We start from the raw sequence: 18,162 nt of genomic DNA on the forward strand, positions 1-18,162 counted from the left end.
TTTTTATAACTACTACAGCTATTGTTTGTTTATTGTTAACCAGTAATTATTTAGGTTTTAATCTAACTTCTGTAGTTTAAACGGTTGTCCCTCTGTTGCTAATTGTTGACAGTTGCCAGTTCTAATTGGTTTTTTCATTTTATGTTTTCTTGGCTCTTGGATGTGTATTCTTCCAGTTGAAGTTTTCCAGATTTCTCCAAAATTACAGCAAATTTAAAAATTGTTTTGGAGACTATTGGCATTTTTATAATGAGAATGTCATTTCTGTCTTTTCTTTCAAATTGTGTGAATAATTTCAGATTATCACTGAAACGTCTTTTGCTGTAGTAATTTAGTGGTCTCTCAGTGGTACTTTATACCACACATGTCTCTGGTATGATGTAAAAATACATGACTTCTGTTAGTTTTGCTCCTCTGTTGAACTAAGCTGTCTTTGTTTTCTTTCTCGAAGGGAAGTGTAAGAAACAGAGGTGCATGTTTAATGATCGGCAAGAAATTGGCCATAATGTTTTTTATTTAATTTTTTAAAAAATCTAATTACCAATAATTACTCTCACGTGGATGTTTCAGGAATGAGAGTTCTAGTCCAAATAGCTGCCAGTCCGCAGCAGTGGTCCTTGGCGCTGTGCACGCAGGACAGGCCCGAGGCCACGACAGTGTCAGATAGAGGGCTCCCCCCAGGTGACACGCTGCGTGTCGGGAGGAAGGACACTGAGCTGTGTAACCTCATCCAGTCGTGTAAAGAGGAGGCCGGTGGGAAGTGTGTGGTGCAGAGACGAGGAAACGCACCAGTGGCCCCTTCAGTACGGCTGCGTTCACCCCGACATCAAAGAACCCCTCCTCCCTTTTCTCTCAAACTGTGTCTTACCGGAGCAGGTGTGTGAGTTTAGCTTGCCGTTCTTCACGTCACAGTTCTTCTCAAGTGAGTCCCATCCACCCGCAGGCAGAGGCCCGTCTGCTGGAGGAGCAGCGGCGCGTGCAGGTCTACCTTCACGAGAGCACCCAGGACGAGCTGGCGCGCAAGTGCGAGCAGGTGCTCATCGAGAAGCACCTGGAGATCTTCCACACGGAGTTCCAGAACTTGCTGGATGCCGACAAGAACGAAGGTGAGCCGCTCCGCCTCCAGACCTGCGGGTATTTATTACTGTCTGTGGTTTTGAAGGTGAAATTCTCGCCTCAGAGTTAATGGCGTTATGAACACCCGTCAGTTTTTAGAGATTGATGTGCGTCTGCATTGTCGTGGATCGACCACAGACCCTGGGGAGGTTTTGGGTGTGGCTTTGGGGAAGAGCATCTTTTCAGTGTAGTTTGAAGTACCACTTGTTGCATGACTTTAACATTAAGATAGCGCCCCTGGTTTTGTTTTGGAACTTTTTTCTTTTGAAAATTCTTGGAGATGAAAAAGCAGTTCTTTTGTAGTTCTCTTATCCCTCATGTTTTACTGGGGTGTATTAGGAGCTCAATAAAAAGATGGATTTGGGGATTTGGGGTTTTTCTTCCTTGGCGCTCACAAATTAACATCTGCCATCCATACAATAAATGAGGAACTTGGGGCTCTATCATGATTCATTTGTTTGTATAGTTGAGGTGGATGTTTGCATTTCCTTAAATTAATCATTTTTTCAAATAAATTTGTGAGCACCTGGTATGTGCCAGGCATAGATTTAATCTTGATGCTTAGGAAGCATCAGATGTTTCTTGATAAGAAGTTTTTTCTCTGCTGCGCTGGTGGATTCTCACAGTGAGAGGAAAAATAAAATTTTAGTGATGCGTGACTTTGTTGTTACTGCCAGCTAAACACGCTATGCTAACTGCAAAATATGTAATGAAGTCTAGAAACATGGCTATTTCACTTCAGGGTATTGTTCCTCTCGGGTTAAACACACACTTGTGGGGTGGGTGTGCAGAGTTTAACTCGGTGCGTAAAGGTGCTGCCTTTTTCTTTCAGATTTGGGTCGCATGTATAACCTTGTGTCTCGAATCCAGGATGGCCTAGGAGAACTGAAAAAACTTCTGGAGACGCACATTCACAATCAGGGCCTCGCAGCCATCGAAAAGTGCGGAGAGGCTGCTCTAAATGTGAGTGCCATCCCACGGCGGTGCGGCCGGGCCGGAATGCAGGCCTGTGCCGTGGGTCTCTGTTCCCGGACCCGGGTGTGAGCTTCGTTTGCCGCTGAGTTCCCCAAACCCACCCCCACCCCCAGAGAGAACCTTGTGTGGCTTTAAAGACAGTGCACAGCACTGTGTAGCAGACACCTCCAGAAACTCTCCTGTGGCACTCCTCAGGCAGTAGGGGTGTCCTTTCTGTATACGTTTATTCCCGTATATCCTCTACTGCGCTCTGCCCACTAGAAGATTCCACCCCAGGGAGAATAGGCCAGAGCCGCCGCCTCCTTGGAGCTTTGCTCTGGCCCTGCCAGGCCCCAGGCTGGGCCTTTTGGGGACATTAACGGAGGACTGACTGCCTTCCAGGTGAGGGTCACAGGGCTGCTGGCCCTGGCGAGGCCCCGAAATGTGTAGCATTCCTCACCCACCTGCTCTGCCACCGGGGTGTGTGGGGCGTGCCTGCCGGGTTACCTGTGTGTCACGTAACGATGTTACACAGAAAGTGTCGCCGTGTCCGAGACAGGTGGGTTGTCTTCAGTCGTGTCCCTGTCGTGAACTGTAATTCTAGCTGTCGGGGACAGCTAGTGGAGAAGGAACTCTTCTGGGGCGCAGTTGGTGCCGATGCCTGCCCCAGAGAGCGTCCTGTCTCCCTGCCGTCACTGTGTCCTGTTGTTTCGGGCCAGGCGCGCTCCGTCACTGTGTGTTTCAAAAGCCTTGTGCCCCCGCTCTCTGTCTGGGAGACCCCTTTCCACTGCCGGCCCTGGGGCTTGCTGCCTCGCTCGCTGCCACATCTGGGAGTTACCGGGTGAATGTAAATTCCTTCCTTTAGGTTCATGAAACAATTGATTTTATGCCTACAAGGTGGAAGGGAGCTGGCGCAGCAGTGGGTTTGGTGGGGAGAACACCAGGGTTTAGTGTAAGCCTGAGGATGACGTCACAGCCGTGGGACATACGGGGTGTGACAGGAGCCAGGGAGCGCTGGCCCCGCCCCCGGCACTGACTGGGGCCTTCAGCTGCCTTTCCTGTCAGTGTGGGAAGAAGCGGGCTAGTGATAGTGACGAGCGGAGAGCTTGTGAACAAACGTTTGTAATGTGCTGGCATCTTGTTTCCAAAACAAGTGCCCTTTTTACAGGGCTTGGTAGACACACCCACCCACACACGTGATTCGGAAGGGGCTGGCATGGCGAAGATGCTGTTTGTATAGTGGAAGGTGTTTTCATGGCCATTCAATCAAAGGTCGGCCGTTTGAGCAGAGAGCCAAGCATTAAAATTTTAGACTTCCCTTGCAGTGAGTTGGGGGTCCCGTCTGTCGTTTTCTGGGATGAGGGTCAGAGGAGTTCAGAAAAATGGAGCCGGTTTTGCTTTTCTGTGTAAACTGTTACGTGTCAGATGCGCGAGGTTGGCCTCGGGGCACTCATGTTCCAAGTGAATATGGTTACATTAAAAATTGCTTTTTTTGTCTTCATAGAATGAGGGCATATTACTTCTAATGTCTGTTTTTTCTCAAACCAAAGTAGCGGCCTAAACTGGAGAGAGGGTCATTCTGTGATTCTCGAGTGCCACCGTGGTCTCCGTCATTTGGACGCGGTCCACAGCCCACCTGGCTTGGTCCGTGCGGCTTGTCCTTGTCTTTACTTCTCCGTGGACAGTTACAGCAGAAGTCCAGCTTCTGGCCAAACTGTTTTTCTCTTTGTGGAAACTTAACCATTAGCAGGCAGCAGCACAGTGAAACTATATTTACCAACAGTTACATTTTACTAGAAAGTTAAATCTTCACATAATGTAATACTTTTATTACTTAAATGTCAGCAACTCAGGAACCTGAACTTAAAAACCAAAACAAAGATTTCCCCATGAAGAATAATTACATAAAACTTAGTAAACGTGCATTGAGTCTGCCTTAACTTTTCAAGCACACATTTCTTTAATGTTACTAATTAGAATTATTATTTCCATGGGAACTTTTTCTATTGAACTCATGAGACTGGTTTTTTCTTTGTAAAAAAAAATTTTTTTTTTATGAAAGCAAGTACTTTTATTTTCTGCAAAAGAAGTTTTTTCCCAAATTTCTGTCTTAACTCTCTTTCAAAAGTCTTAGTGGACTCGTACGTGGCAGGGCCGTCTGCTCGAGTGGGTGCAGCCCAGTCCCCTGGGTCTGGGCCGTGGCTGTGCCTGTGTTCACTGCCAGGGGAAGCCCTGCTACCTGCAGTCTCAGCATGTTTGCCTGTGCTTAGCCTGGCCCACAGTAGGTGCTTGAGTCCTTGTAAGAACAAAGCGATGCAGCTGCTAACCTGTAACTTTAAGTAGGCGTTCATTTTCATCACGTCTGCAGTCAAATGTAGGAGGCACGTTGTGGCCGAGCCGTGGTAATTTTCCAGAGCCCACTGATGCTAAAAAAATGCAGCAGGGATTTGTTGGAATTAGATTTAAAAAAAATACACATACACACAATTATACGTACTCTTAGAAGGGATTTACTTACTTTGAGAGCACAGTTTTTAAACTCAGAGAGTGCCTGCCAGAGTTGAGTCATGGCGCAGGAGAACTGTCGTACGCGGCCTGTGCACTGCCACAGAACGCACCGCCTCTGCACTTTCAGGGCCGAAGCCCATTACCTGGCCCCGTGATTTCCTTTTCACCTTTGGTTTGGTTAGAAAGCAGTTTTACTGCTAGTCAGTCTGGCCTAGATTGACATCATCACAGGTTTCAAATTGGTAAGGCAACTCAAATAAGATTTAAGTGTTAGAGACCTCAGTATCTGCTTAAGAATTTTCCGAAGGCACTTTTTCCATCGTTAAAACAACATAAAGGCTCTCCCGGAATACCTGACACAGGAAGTCCCTGCAGCGCCTCCCCCTTCCGACAGTCACCCCCTCAGTGAGGTGCCCTGAAGAGTCCAGAACGTGCGCTATTTCTGGGACCTGCCCTGCACCAGGCCGAGCTGTGCTCCAGGGGTGTGGGCGGGAGCAGGAGGGCCCCCCAGCTCCCCTGGTGCAGAGTTCCCGGGTGTGGGGAAGAGTCCCCTCAGGGGCCAGGGCGTCGTGCCTCACTGAGGGGCTGCAGGGTGCGCCAGGGTTTGGCACTGGGGAGCCAGTCGGACTTGGGGACCTGGTGCCCAGAAACACGCCCTTGGATGGGGCTGGAGACTGGTCCAGAGCCGAACGAAGGCTCCGGTGTGTGGCTCTGTGATGGGCAGGTTTGTTCCATAGACCAGCTACCCACGTGTGACTTCTGGACTGAGCGGAGACAGTGGGCAGTGTGGTGAATGTGGGCCTTTACCCTTTGCTGGAACTCCGTCGGGAGTCAGATTGTGGGAGATGTATGTTCGTAGACAGACCGGAGCCTGTGACTGTGTTTGGCCACCGGCAGCACAGGGGACACTAACGGGCATCGTGGTGCAGGAGGATGGTGCGCCCTGTGCTCTTCAGGCTCTTAGGACCATCTTGAAAGGGCAGCGCACACCTCAGGCGCTCGTTCTTAAACATGGAAACCCCTGGGTGGCTGGCCCTCTGCAGGGGAGGCTGGTGCTCTCTCCGTGTGTAAAATCTCCCAAAGCAACTAGCTGCCTGGTGCTGCCTGGTGTTGCAACTCAGCCAACAGATGGTGCAGATAAAGTTGAAATCGTTGTTTTCACTCATTCAACAGGCATTCGTGGCATTCCTGCCATGTACTCAGCGTCAGGAATTCTGCATTAAAATGCCTTGCCTTTGTCCTCTCATCGAGTCCCATGGCCTCACCTTCAGTGTCCCCTGCCTTCTCCTTGGCCTGTGGCAGCGTTAGTAATCCAATATGGGATAATTTCCTCCTGAGTCTGGACACACTCCGACCCCTCAGACCGGGAGGCAGCCCCCTCCCCGCCCCCCGCAGCAGCGCCGTGTCGGCCGCCTGCCGTGGGTGAGGGGTCCGGGCGTGTTCCCTCCAGTCCCAAAGCTGCCATCTCAGCCTGGGCTCTGTCGTTTCGTCTCACTGACGGTCTGCCACCTCTCCCGTTCCCACTGACCCCACAGAGCGCCAAGCAGTCTGATCTTTGAGAAGTGCCACTTAACGCGTTAACGGTTTTTTCCCCACGTTCATTTGTTTTAAAGCAAAGTGCAGCCTCTTCCCCACAGTAATGTACTAAATCTGCAACATCAGATCAGAATCCTCCTCCTGCGTGCCCCATTCTGACGAGCCTCGTCCCCCAGGGAACCGCAGGCTCCCGTGTCCCCAGCCCCTCCCTGTTTCCCCACGCGCCGCCGCCTGAGAAGACGACCAGTCTGCGCTGAGCGACCGCACCTCCGTGTCCCGGCCACACCTCCCTCTCGGCCACGTGCCGCTCCTGCGTGTGCGGGTCCTGTGTCTCCTGTCGCTGCGCCGTCCTTGGTGGTCCCCCGAGAGGGAAGCCGACCCCTCACCACGGTGTACGCTCTGCGGTCTCTTGCTGGCGTCTCCCAAAGTGCACATCGGTGACGGCCACCCCCTCCCCTGTCGTGTCCCCTTGTCACCCACGTCCTGTCCCTCCCCTGAACTGGTGTGTCCTCGCTGTCGCAGGAACACGCCCTCCGTGCCTGCCACTCCATCTCTGCGTAGACACGTGCCTTCTTTCATTTTTCAGAACCCAGCTGAGGTGCCATTTCCTCCACAAACCTTTCTCTATCACCCCCTTGAAATAGTAGCATGTTGGGCTGTTTAGGTGACATTCACACTACTTTATACATCAGACGTCTGCATAAATGTCCCCTACGGGACGGCTTCGTCCATCTTCCAGTCCATCTTCCAGTCCTCAGAGCTCCGCACAGAGCCCTGTACAGGGCAGTGTCTCTGGTGCTTCAGTCTCCGCCACACACGGTGCCCCCGCAGTCCCCAGGGCTGCACACGCCCTGAAGTGCCTGAAGGACAGCAGGAAAGATGGAGCCCAGTAACCGTTCTGTGGACAGAAACGGGGGCAGGGGTGACCGTCACTGTGAGGAATGAGCACAGGAACCTCGCGTTGGTGTCGAACTTAGCCTTGCTGGTGGAAGGTGGGGTGCACGTCCATGAAGTCATAGCCCGTGTGAAGAGGGGAGGTGAGAACACCCTAGGCTGCAGGGAGTTGATTTTACTATTTTTCGTTTTGTATGGTTGACGATTTTTTACGATAAAACACTTTTTAAAAGCACAAGAGAGGAGGTTACCAGAGTGTAGGAAAGGGAGAGACAGCATCAAGAAGCTGCTGCAGGCGAACGAAGCCGTCTTGAGGTGAGCCGGACCGACCGGTCGTACAGAGAGCGAGCAGACGCTGGCCGCGCAGACGCGGTCGGAAAGCACAGACCTGAGTCCGTGCGCTCCTGTCCTCCTTGCCTGGGGTGCGGAGAACGGCCGGTTTCTCCGACGGAAAAAGCACTCGGGCGTCTGTTTTTGGTCTGGGACAGCCAGGCTTCGCAAAGCTGCGTTGTTTCCTGTGTGCAAGAAGGGTCACCCCCACTTTCTTTCATCTGTCCAGAAGGCTCGAATCCTTTCACAAGCAGACCGGCCCCGGCAGCCGCTCCCTGTCTGAATCTGGCCTCACAGCCCACCTCAGACTACGTGTTGGGTCCACCTTTGGCAGGTGTTTCTGAGTCCCGGAGTGGCCCGGGCTGGTTGAAGACCAGAGGGACAGCCTCTGACCCGCCTCTCACCACCTCCCCTGCTGAGACGAGCACCTGCACGCTGACCTTCCTCTTAAGAAGCCATTGCTATTCCTGGCAAGTCCACATTGTATCACTTTGAGAATTTAGTATTTCTCCTCTGATCTGTGCTGCCTAGTCCGCGTCGAGCCTTCATACTCCTGGGGCTGGGCCGCGGAGCGCGAAGCCAGGGTGAGGGGCACGAGCAGCCAGGGTGTGACGGGGCAGGGCAGGCATCGGGCCCACAGCGTGTGCCTGAGGTCGGGAACTCGCTGACGTTGGTCAGAATCCACAGGTGAGATGCTCACAGTAAAGACTCGTTAGTGACCGTCCAAGACTGCGCCGTGGTCACAGATACCTGAGACTGCGCTTCCTGCGTTCGGTGCCAGTGAGACCACCTGCCGGTGCCGACGGGGAAGAGGTTGCGCTGCCGCCAGAGCATGACGTGGTGTGTTTTGTTGGTCGGTGCGGCTTCATTTCTTTCCCTTCCCTCCCTTCCTCGGAGAAAAGTGACCTGGAGGCAAGGCTGTGGGCCCTGCCTGGGGCGCTCTCCGACGGGCGGTTAGCCGGCCGGACGAGAGGCATGGTGCTTCCGGGAGCTCTGGGTGCCAGCAGGCTTCCGTGGAGTGGTCGGGTCTGCTGCTGGTTTGGACAGGTGAGGGTGTCCCCCCAGCCTGCTGTACCCAGTATACCTCTGGCGGCAGTACTAGGATATTACTGAGGGTCCCAGGTGGTCCTCAGGCGTCAGGTCAGACACCCACCAGCTCCCAGGGGCCCCTGCCCTCAGACCTCTTCACACGCAGTGCACCCTTCACTGTCTAAAACAGCATCAGAGAGAAGCTCGGTTCCGGGAGGCGTCGTTCTCCGTGGGAATTCGTGGAGTAAGAGGTAATAACACAATGATTGCGTTTCTGAGTTGGCCATGTAACACGGGCTCGGTGGACGCCGCTGCCCGAGGCACTTAGGGGAGCAGGAGGCAGTGGCCGGGCAGTCTTGGCCAGAGAGGCTGCCGTTGGCCACGACTCGCGGTGCCGTTGGCGCTCCCGTGGGGTGTGGGCCGTGTGTGTGCCAGGGCACCCGGCCTGTCTCGGGAGCTCAGAGGGCTGCCCTGAGAATGCTCGAGACTGACGGAGGACCGGCCCCACGGGGCTCCTAGACCGCAGACTCTCCGCGGTGTAACCGCCACCCGCCCTAAGAACCCGGAGGTCCGGGGTGCCGCGGGGAGGGAGGTGGCCCGAGGCAAAACAGAAACCTCGGGAGCCTCTGCCTGACTCCTGAGCCCAGAGGAAGCCGGAGGGTTGTCATAAGCGTGAAACTGATGACATCAGATTTATTGATTCTCAGAGAGAAACATCAATTTGTTGTCCACTTATTTATGCCTTCACTACTCCATTTTTATCTGTGCCCTGACTGGGGCTCAAACCACAACCTTGACGTATCGGAGGATGCTCTAACTCTAACCAGCGGAGCTGCCCAGGCAGGGCCGCCTCCTGCCTTATTTAAAAGTCACTGCTGTGTAGGACATGGGTTTCGAGGATGAAGGGGACTGTGAGTGTGCCATTTAGGTCAGTGCCGCGGTCCGGGTGGAGAGTGACAGAGGGCCGGCAGGGGCTGGGCGTGGGAGGAGAAGGGCGGGAGTCGGAGGAGACGGGCCGTGCAGCGGGCAGGTTCTGTGTTCAGTCGCCGCAGAAGCTGGGTGGTGAGTATGGGGTGGGTTCCACTAACTGTTCTTTGTGATTTCCAATGTATTTGGTTTTTTTCCACAAAAAATGTTGAAAGAAGAGAAGTGGACGCAGAGCATTGGAGATCTCTCTCCTTGGCATGTGTCGTCAGTTTGGCTCGAATAAAAAACTCTTACAAAAATTCCAAAAGGAAAGAAATGGAAACTAGAAAAGAGAGAAATGGAGAGAGAGAGAGCAATCCGGAAGAGGGTGGGGGGCGGGGAGACTCGCTCACTAGGGCAGGCGTGGGAGCTGGTCTGGCAGGCACTGGCTGGGAAGGACAGCCGGGAGCCTAGGGGTTGGGTGCGTCCCCCAGGGCAGCCCTGCAGGGTGTCTGTGCCTTAGACAGAGTGCTCTCGTGTCAGACTGGGTGACAGGCGGGGGGCGGGGTGGGGGTTGAGCAAACCAGGCACTGCTCCCTCGTTTCTGACACACCGAAGAGTCATGAGTCCTCATTTTCTTGAGGATGCGTTTGGTCCAGCTGATCTCCCCTCCGCTCCTCACCCCTTTCCCGTTAGAGCCACGTCTGGTGCCCTGGGAACCACGGCCTCGCGGTTGCTGGTCCCGCACCTTTGGAGTCTTCTCTCTCCTGGGCACTCCTGGCTGCCCCTTTCTTTCAACTCTCTCCTGTGCTGACCGACTGTGTGCCGTCCCCATCTGCCCTTGTTGGGCTCCCAAGCACCTTCGCTCTCAGGACCTCAGAGGCCAAAGTCAGGTTCCCTTCGCGGGTGCCAGCCCAACCCCGGCTTCTCACCAGCTGGACTCCTGGCTGGGTCTCCCGTCAGAGGGAGAATCTTGAAATCAGAGTCTTAAGACTTCTGTGCCCTTGGGGAAGATTTGTCTTTCCATGGGGAATTCTTTCCTGGCAGTTTTTGAGATACTTTTATTTTTACAAATCGTAAATTTGAGAAAATTTTATCAAGAAAATAGGGGAAAGCATTGTAATTCTCCTGCCAGGACACAGTCAACACAGAAATTCCTGGTTCCGAGGAGTCCACTGACAACGGCCAGGGCACACGGTGGGGGGCGAGGGTCATCTGCTCCCCGTCCTCCTCGTAGGTGACAGTGTGCGCGAGCGGCCCCCTGCTGCTAGAGTCGTTCGTGCAGATAAAATAAGTACTAACGTGTTGATGTCCGTAAGGTACTTCATACGACTCTGGGAGACCGAGGGGGTGCTGGTCCAAGAAGTAGTAAGTTTGGGAAGCAGAACAAGTCCTTAAGTTGGCGATTCGGACCTGCAGTTTTTTTGGTGTGTTGGCCTTGATTGAATGTCATCCTCTTCGAACGTGCCCAGCGGAGTTCGCTGCCATTTTCTAGTGCTTGGGTTTTAGCTGGAGGCTAAAGGTCAGTGTCAGTACCTCTACAGAAAAAGGTGAAAAGAAGGATATGTGAATGTTGGGACATAATCTGACGTGAAATCAGAGAGCTGTCTAAGATCTGAATTGGCAAAGCATTATCAGCTGCAACGCAAAACCGAGTGAAGTCGGGCAGACACCGTTTTCACTGCCGAAGAAATGAGCGAGTGTGCAGCCGACACGCACCCATCGAGGAGGCGCTTCGGGGCGCCCTGTGCGTGGGGCAGGGCACGCTCACCTGGCAGGCGCACCTGGTCTGGTGTTAGCTCTCAGTGCCTTCAGTGATTTTTATTTTGCAATGATTGTGTGTTAAGTTCCCTTTTAATGTGTTCTCTTATTAAATGCTTGTATCGGGTAGAGAGCGCTTCAGACATCGGAATTATCTTGTCACAATATATGTGCTCACAGTAGCAGTAAACCTTCCATGTGTGTTATAACAGGAAAGCGCTGAAATTTATTGTAACCATCACAGAAAAGGGATTTATTTTTAATGGTTACTTAGTATTACTAAAAAACAAGTAAATAGTGTTAAAAAATGCAGAATATTTAAGACTTGGGGAATTCCGGTTTCTCTTCTTGAATGCCGAGGATTACTGTCTGCCAAGAAATTGGAAACATTTGCAAACCATTTAATTCAAGTTCCCTGTGCCTCGGTTCTCGTGTTTTGTGTGGTGACGGGACCTCCTCCTCCTGCTGTGCCACGGCCTCGGCTCTGCTGGGGCTCAGGGTGAGGCCGGGGCCTCTGACCCATCCCGCAGGCTCCAGCCCCTGCCCGAGCTCCGGAGGAGATGCTGAACCCTGTGTCCGACCTTTCCGTTCCGCTCCTGTCATGATGGTCCTGGGTCCAGAGATTTCCCAGCTGCCTGCCTCTCTCCCAGGCCCTGGCCTTTCCCCTCTCAGTTCCCTTTATTTGTCCACAGAGGGTGGGAAAGTCAGTTCCCTCCACGGTCTGGCTCGCCCCAGGCCCTGCCTCCTCGGCCCGCAACCCGGCACCCTTGGCACTGCCCGTCCTCTGACTGCTAGGTAACTGGCCGACTGGGATCCAGAATGTGAATTTTTAACAGCAAAAATTGGCAAAGCAGAGCCATTCCTTTAGAAACTATGGCTGTTTTTTGTACAAACTTGAAATTGGTATTAAATTTCGGGTGTGGGGAATATATACTATTGCATCTATAAACAAAATACCCCGTGTGCTTTGGTGATGGGACCACAGCCCTTTCTCATCCTACCTGGTGGCCTCTGAGACGGCACCGCTGTGGCAGCACAGTGACGCGCAGTGTACTCCCAGTGACCCCTTCTGTTTGTGTCTCCCCTGCGAAGGACCCCAAAATGTACGTCCAGACGGTGCTGGACGTCCACAAAAAGTACAACGCCCTGGTCATGTCGGCGTTCAACAACGACGCAGGCTTCGTGGCCGCCCTGGACAAGGTGGGCCTGTCGGCGGGGGGCTCTCCTGGGGGGAAGGGTGGTGTCGGGGGGAGGGTGGCGTGGCGGCGGCATGCCCCTAACCGGGCCCCGTGTGACGCAGGCTTGTGGGCGCTTCATCAACAACAACGCGGTCACCAAGATGGCTCAGTCGTCCAGCAAGTCCCCTGAGCTGCTGGCTCGGTACTGCGACTCCCTGTTGAAGAAGAGGTATGGTGACTTCGAGTCTTTCTTCGTAAACCTCCATACAGTCCCAGCTTGCATCGAGAAGTTTACATTTGTATTACAGTTGACACACACGAGTGCAATTCTGTGCTTCCTATGAAGATACTTTAGAGCTAATGATCCTCTTTGTCCTCCTGAAAGACACGGCGTGCCATGTGTCACACGTGTGTTAGACCTGCCGCTTGGCCCGTTCTGTTGGTAAAAAAGCCCGTTGGGCAGGCGGCTGTGGCGGGCGGGGCGGCGGCAGGAAGGGGCTGCCCCTGCGGGCCGAGCGCCCTCCTTCCCGTGGAGGGCCTCTCCCGGCGCTGCCGCCGCTGCACTCGCTGGGCACTCCCCTCCTCCAGGGAGTTCGCGTCGGACGGCATAGCGGTCCGTGTCGTTTGCGTGTTGGCCGCCTCGTTGTTCACCCGCCCTGGGCACCGATGTGCGTGTTTTATGGCTGGAGAGCCTCCCTCGGGTCCCTCCAGGCTGTGTGTCTGCTGTGGTTTTCCTCGGCGGAGGGCCGCTCCGGGCATCTCCACTGTGCCGGGCGCCACAGCAACGCACGCCGTTGCCATGGTTTTTCACACCCCAAATCCTGCTGGTTTTAGTATTAGTAAACTTTATCCTCTAAGTCCTCACCCGAGGATATTTTTTATTGGTTTGAGGAGGGGGCGAGAAACATTGACCAGTTGTCTCTTGCACGTGGTACGACGAGGCACCAACCTGCAGCCATTCGGTGCACGGGTGACAGTCCAACTGGCTGCGCCGCCAGGCCCGGCCACAAAGTGCTTGTGTCTCTTGTTACTGGGCCATGGAACCTGTGCCTTTCCAAGTCTTCAGAGTGAAAGCCTATTGTAGAGGCAGTTAGAAAAGTGCCATTTACTTGTACTCAAATGGACTACATTAAGTGAAAACGATTCAGAACGTGTTTTTGAGCTTTTTAATAACTATCTCCTGCTGATTTCAGCGTGGGTTATTCTGAAGGTGGTTTCCCAGTCCCTCTTCCGTGTTAGGCTCACTGTGTGAGGGGCCGAGTGGCCGTGGTGAGGACGGTCACCCCCTTATGCACCAGGCCTGTGGAGACCGGGCGTGGCAGTGCTCAAACCCACGCTCCGGTGTAACCATCTACCTCGTGGCTTGTCGGTGCAGTGTTTGCTGGTTGGTTTTGAGACACTGCCTTTCTCTTAAATTCCAGTTCCAAGAACCCAGAAGAAGCAGAGCTGGAAGATACGCTCAATCAAGTGGTAAGGTGCCTAATAATCACATCGCTTTCAGTGGTCCGTCACCCAACGGGTTGTTTTGAGCCTATTTACGTATAAGGGCATCTGAAATTCAGGCAGTGATAGAATCACTCATCTTATTTCGAGTCTGTGGCAAATCCAGACCAAACCGCTCTCATACAAGTGTTCTCGGGCTCCAGCCATATTTAAAGACAGTGGGGCCGCGTTGGCTGCCGGGGCGCCAGGCAGACGCCTCAACACCCACGGGCTGGCCCCGGCCACCTCAGGCTGTGGGCGCACTCAGGGTGCTTTCTCGGCGGCTTTGCTAGATGGTCGTCTTCAAGTACATCGAGGACAAGGACGTGTTCCAGAAGTTCTACGCAAAGATGCTGGCCAAAAGACTTGTGCATCAGAATAGTGCGAGCGATGACGCTGAAGCAAGCATGATCTCCAAATTAAAGGTAGCGTTATCCTTTTCCAGAAAAAAATCCTTTCGTAGGTCATTACGAAAAGTTCCTAGTTTCCCCAGAAACACAGTGATCAGCGGGCAAAGCCGTGTCGGCATGTGACGAGGACCCTGTCCAGGTGGGCTCTGCTGCCCCACTGCGGGGGGCCTGCCAGGGCCCTGTGACGAGGAGGCCGTGCCTTCCTCCCCCGGACCTCGGGCCCCAACACCCCGGCCTGGCCGCCATGCCGCATCTGAGCGCTGGCCCCTGGCTCCTCACACCTGGGCTCAACTCCATCCTCACCCAGCAGAGCTGCCTGGCGTAGCCCTGGCCACCGTCCTGTGTCGGTGCCTTTGGGCAGCGGGGTGTTTGGTCGTGTCGTGCTTTGGGTCACTGCCTGTGGCCCGGTGTCTGCAGGGGGACAGAAGGAGTCCATCGCTTTGCTGTTGAGAAGGCGTTTTTTTGTTGTTGTTTGGTTTAGTTTTTTGATAAGGACTGTTTTTTAAATCTTACTATTTATTTTTAGAGAGAGGGTAAGGGAGGGAGAGAAACATCAATCGATTGCCCCTTTCCACACACCCCACCTGGGAACCTGGACCACAGTCCAGGTGTGTGCCCTCACTGGGAATTGAATCAGCGACCTTCTGTTCGCAGGCAGGCACTCAATCCACTGAGCCACACCAGGCAGGGGAGAAGTTCTTAATTTACTTGGCCACCTCTGTACTTAGCCTGTTTGTTTCCAGGCTTGCCGGCTGGTTGAGTGCTGTTACATTATGTGTTAAGACTATTCTATTTTGACCTGAAATTATAGTTACGTGGGTGTCTCACTTGGCTCAGGACCCATAGCAAAATACCATAGACTAGGCAGCTTGAGTAACAGGAATTTATTTCTCACAGTGCTGGATGGAGGCTGTGAAGTTCAAGATCAAGGTACCGGCCTAGGTAGTTTCTGGTGAGGGCGCTCTCCATGATGGCCACCATCTCTCATGTCCTCACGTGGCAAAGAGAGTGGACTCCCTGGTGTCGTCTTAGAGTGGCTGTCCCCATCACCGAGGTTCACCACGTGGCCACCTTGAAGCTGACGCTCTCCCCGTGGCCCTGCCCAAGTGGGCCACTGCACTGGGTCAGGGCTTTAGCTAGCGGTTTGGGGCGCCCAGCTCATCCGGAGCAGCGGTGAAGAGAGAGACAGATCGTGTCATCTTTGCGTTCTACCTGGTGTCCCAAATCCTGCGCTTAGGTGCTCAGTGATAGTCACTGTGTGTGTGAGGGCTTCAGTCAGTGTTCAGTTTGCACGTCCGTTACTGGGTAGTGTGTCCATTTTTACCTGGGCATGTTTGCTCCATGAGCTGTGGTTGAACGGCACCAGCTTCAGTTGTGGGTCAGCAGTGGAGCCCGTGCCATGCACAGTGACTTCTCGCGGATGCCCATGCGGTGCGCTCACATTCCCGGGGAGCTAACAGGGCTGTTACCCGGTTCGTTTCAGCAAGCCTGTGGGTTTGAGTATACCTCTAAACTTCAGCGGATGTTTCAGGACATCGGCGTGAGCAAAGATTTGAACGAGCAGTTCAAGAAGCACCTGACAAACTCAGAGCCGCTGGACCGTGAGTACCACTCGCGTGCCGGCCCTTCATGAGCCTGTCCCGAGAGAAGCCTGTGCCCTTCGTGGCAAGCGGGAGAGATGGCAAATAGGAAGGGTGGTGGGTTCTTTATCAGGAATTCAAGGGCAGCAAACAAGTCCCTCCCGGGTGCCCTGCACTCCTCCTGAGTCCTGTGTGACGTTGGAGACGCAGCCTCGGAGCCTGCGGGCCTTTCCTGGGGGCCCGTGTTGCGCTCGGGCGGCAGAGCTGGGGCTGCTGAGCCTGAGTCCTGAGCCCGACTTCTTCCATTGGCTGGCGGGGCATCTGCCAAATCAGGACTGCGTGCAGAGTTCCAGTGAACCTTAGTTCGGGTCAGTTCTAGGTTATTTTTTCTTAAAGCATAAGAAATGGACGGCCATCTAGATGAGCAGGGTCAGGCTAATGCAGAGCATGTGGCCTCAGGTTGGTGCAGGGGGCAGGGCTCCCTCTCGAGGCCTGCGGCTGTGCCAAGATGTGGCGAGAGTCCCCGCATCGTTCTAAATGAAAAACGGCCTTTTCCCAAAGGAAGGGAGCTACCCCGTTGTCCGCCTGCCCACTGTGCAGTGGCCATGTGCTCAGCGGGCAGTGGTGCTGACGGTCGCCGTTTGTGGTGTGAAGCTGAGGCAAGTGAAGAGAGAGGGCCTGTGAGCTCCTCGTTCCAAGTTAGAAGCGAGACGGGAAACTCACTCTTTGGAGGAGAAGAATTTCTGGCTCTCTCACCTTTCACTAGTTTCGATTGATAACTTAATTGAAGTTGGAGTCTTAGTTTTCTATTGAGCGGGCCTTGTCTTGAGTGTGCCTTGAAGGAGCGTTTGCAGGTTCTGAGACTGACGCGGTGCCTTCCCGGTTTGCCCCCGCCCCAGTGGACTTCAGCATCCAGGTCCTGAGTTCCGGCTCCTGGCCCTTCCAGCAGTCCTGCACGTTCGCCTTGCCCTCGGAGGTGCGCGCGCCTCGGCCATCTGCCCACAGGCTGCGGGGGGCGGGGGGCAGGGGCGGGCGCTCTGTGGAGGCCTGCGTGCTGGGCAGCGCCCCCCCAGGCCGGTGTTCACACGGCGCTGCTCTCTCCTCCAGCTGGAGCGCAGCTACCAGCGGTTCACCGCTTTCTACGCCAGCCGCCACAGCGGCAGGAAGCTCACGTGGTTGTACCAGCTGTCCAAGGGCGAGCTGGTCACCAACTGCTTCAAGAACAGATACACTTTGCAGGTAAGGTCACCCTGTCATTTTGGAGTGTTTTCTAAGTCTGAATGAACATAAGACAAATCACAGAAATCAGAATCCAGTGAGTTGCGCAACAGAACCCAGAGCTAAGCTTCTGAGAAAGTGGAGCAGAGGTTAACAAAGCAGCACAGGTCTCGGGAGTCGGAGGAGCTGAGTCCTGGGTCCCCCCGGCCAAGGGACTGGTCACTCAGTGACGACACCGAGCCTCAGCAGTTTTCTCTTCATGACGAGAGGGTGTTGGTGGTGCCTCTGCTTTGGGAGTTGGTGTGGAGATGAAATGATGTGTTAGTAATAAGTGTGTGGTCCAGTCCTGCTGGGCCGTTCTGTCCCGGCGACAAGTGGTCTCACATCTGTGATGACTGTTGGTGTGGCGACGGTGCCACGTGCTGAGTGATAGTGACCTTCAGTCAAGGGCCTCGTCTCAGAGGCTCCTTCTGTGTGACCGCCCGTGCAGGGCGCGCCTCACACCCGTAGCTCTGTTCTCTGAGGACAGTCGCTGGTGAGCGTGTGAAGATGGCCATGGGCCGGTCTTAAGTGCTAGGGAACTTCGGACTGCGTTCCACACACTCACACTCTGCTCCGCACAGTGCCAGTAAGTCTGCTCCGATAAAACAGTTAAATGTGTGATACTGGTTACGCCAGGCCCGCGGGTCTTTGTCAACTTGAGTGTAGAAGCTACACAGTCGACATCCTGTTTTCTTTACCCATCAACCCACCAGAGTCCATGTGCTCGTGCCCAGTGGGGGGCGTGTTGGCCGCACCCTGAGGCCCAGGGAGGGTTCGAGGGCGGGACAGGAACCCACTCTTCCCTGCCTAGTATTTTTATTTAAGATACAAATTTTTTTTCTTTGTTTTTTATTTTGTTGATTTCTTAAGTAACTTTATATAATGGTGTTGAGATATTTTACATGCAATAATACAAGGTACCCATTGTAAGTATGCAGTTGTATTTTTTTTAAGAGTTTTGTTAACGATGTCGGTTTTGTTTTGTTTCAAGGTTTTATTTATTTTTAGAGAGGGGAAAGGAGGGAGAAATAGAGGCATAGAAACATCAGTGTGTGGTTGCCTCTCGAGTGTCCCAGGTACTGGGGACCTGGCCCGCAACCCAGGCCTGTGCCCTGACTGGGAATCGAAGCAGCAACAGTTTGGTGCAGAGGCTGGCACTCCGTCCACTGGGCCACACCAGCCAGCACTTAAGTGTGTGAACTGAGTTTTGGCAGACTG

The 18,162-nt window shown here is 53.7% G+C and overlaps 1 protein-coding gene across 2 annotated transcripts in view; it reads left to right on the top strand.

Moving 5' to 3' along the window:
- The window catches only part of CUL1 (cullin 1), an 84,821-nt gene that overhangs the window by 59,258 nt on the left and 7,401 nt on the right, over positions 1-18,162 (top strand). For both annotated transcript variants that reach the window (XM_037147609.2, XM_037147600.2), the window contains exons 8-16: positions 944-1,106; positions 1,949-2,079; positions 12,127-12,234; positions 12,335-12,441; positions 13,634-13,682; positions 13,988-14,119; positions 15,588-15,705; positions 16,584-16,660; positions 16,792-16,923. In XM_037147609.2, the coding sequence (XP_037003504.1) occupies positions 944-1,106; positions 1,949-2,079; positions 12,127-12,234; positions 12,335-12,441; positions 13,634-13,682; positions 13,988-14,119; positions 15,588-15,705; positions 16,584-16,660; positions 16,792-16,923 (1,017 nt within the window). The remainder of the gene's footprint in view (positions 1-943; positions 1,107-1,948; positions 2,080-12,126; positions 12,235-12,334; positions 12,442-13,633; positions 13,683-13,987; positions 14,120-15,587; positions 15,706-16,583; positions 16,661-16,791; positions 16,924-18,162) is intronic.

This window comes from Artibeus jamaicensis, unplaced genomic scaffold (genome assembly GCF_021234435.1).
Source record: "Artibeus jamaicensis isolate MK-2021 breed Jamaican fruit bat unplaced genomic scaffold, CSHL_Jam_final contig_718, whole genome shotgun sequence".
NCBI classification, from domain to species: Eukaryota; Metazoa; Chordata; class Mammalia; order Chiroptera; family Phyllostomidae; genus Artibeus; species Artibeus jamaicensis.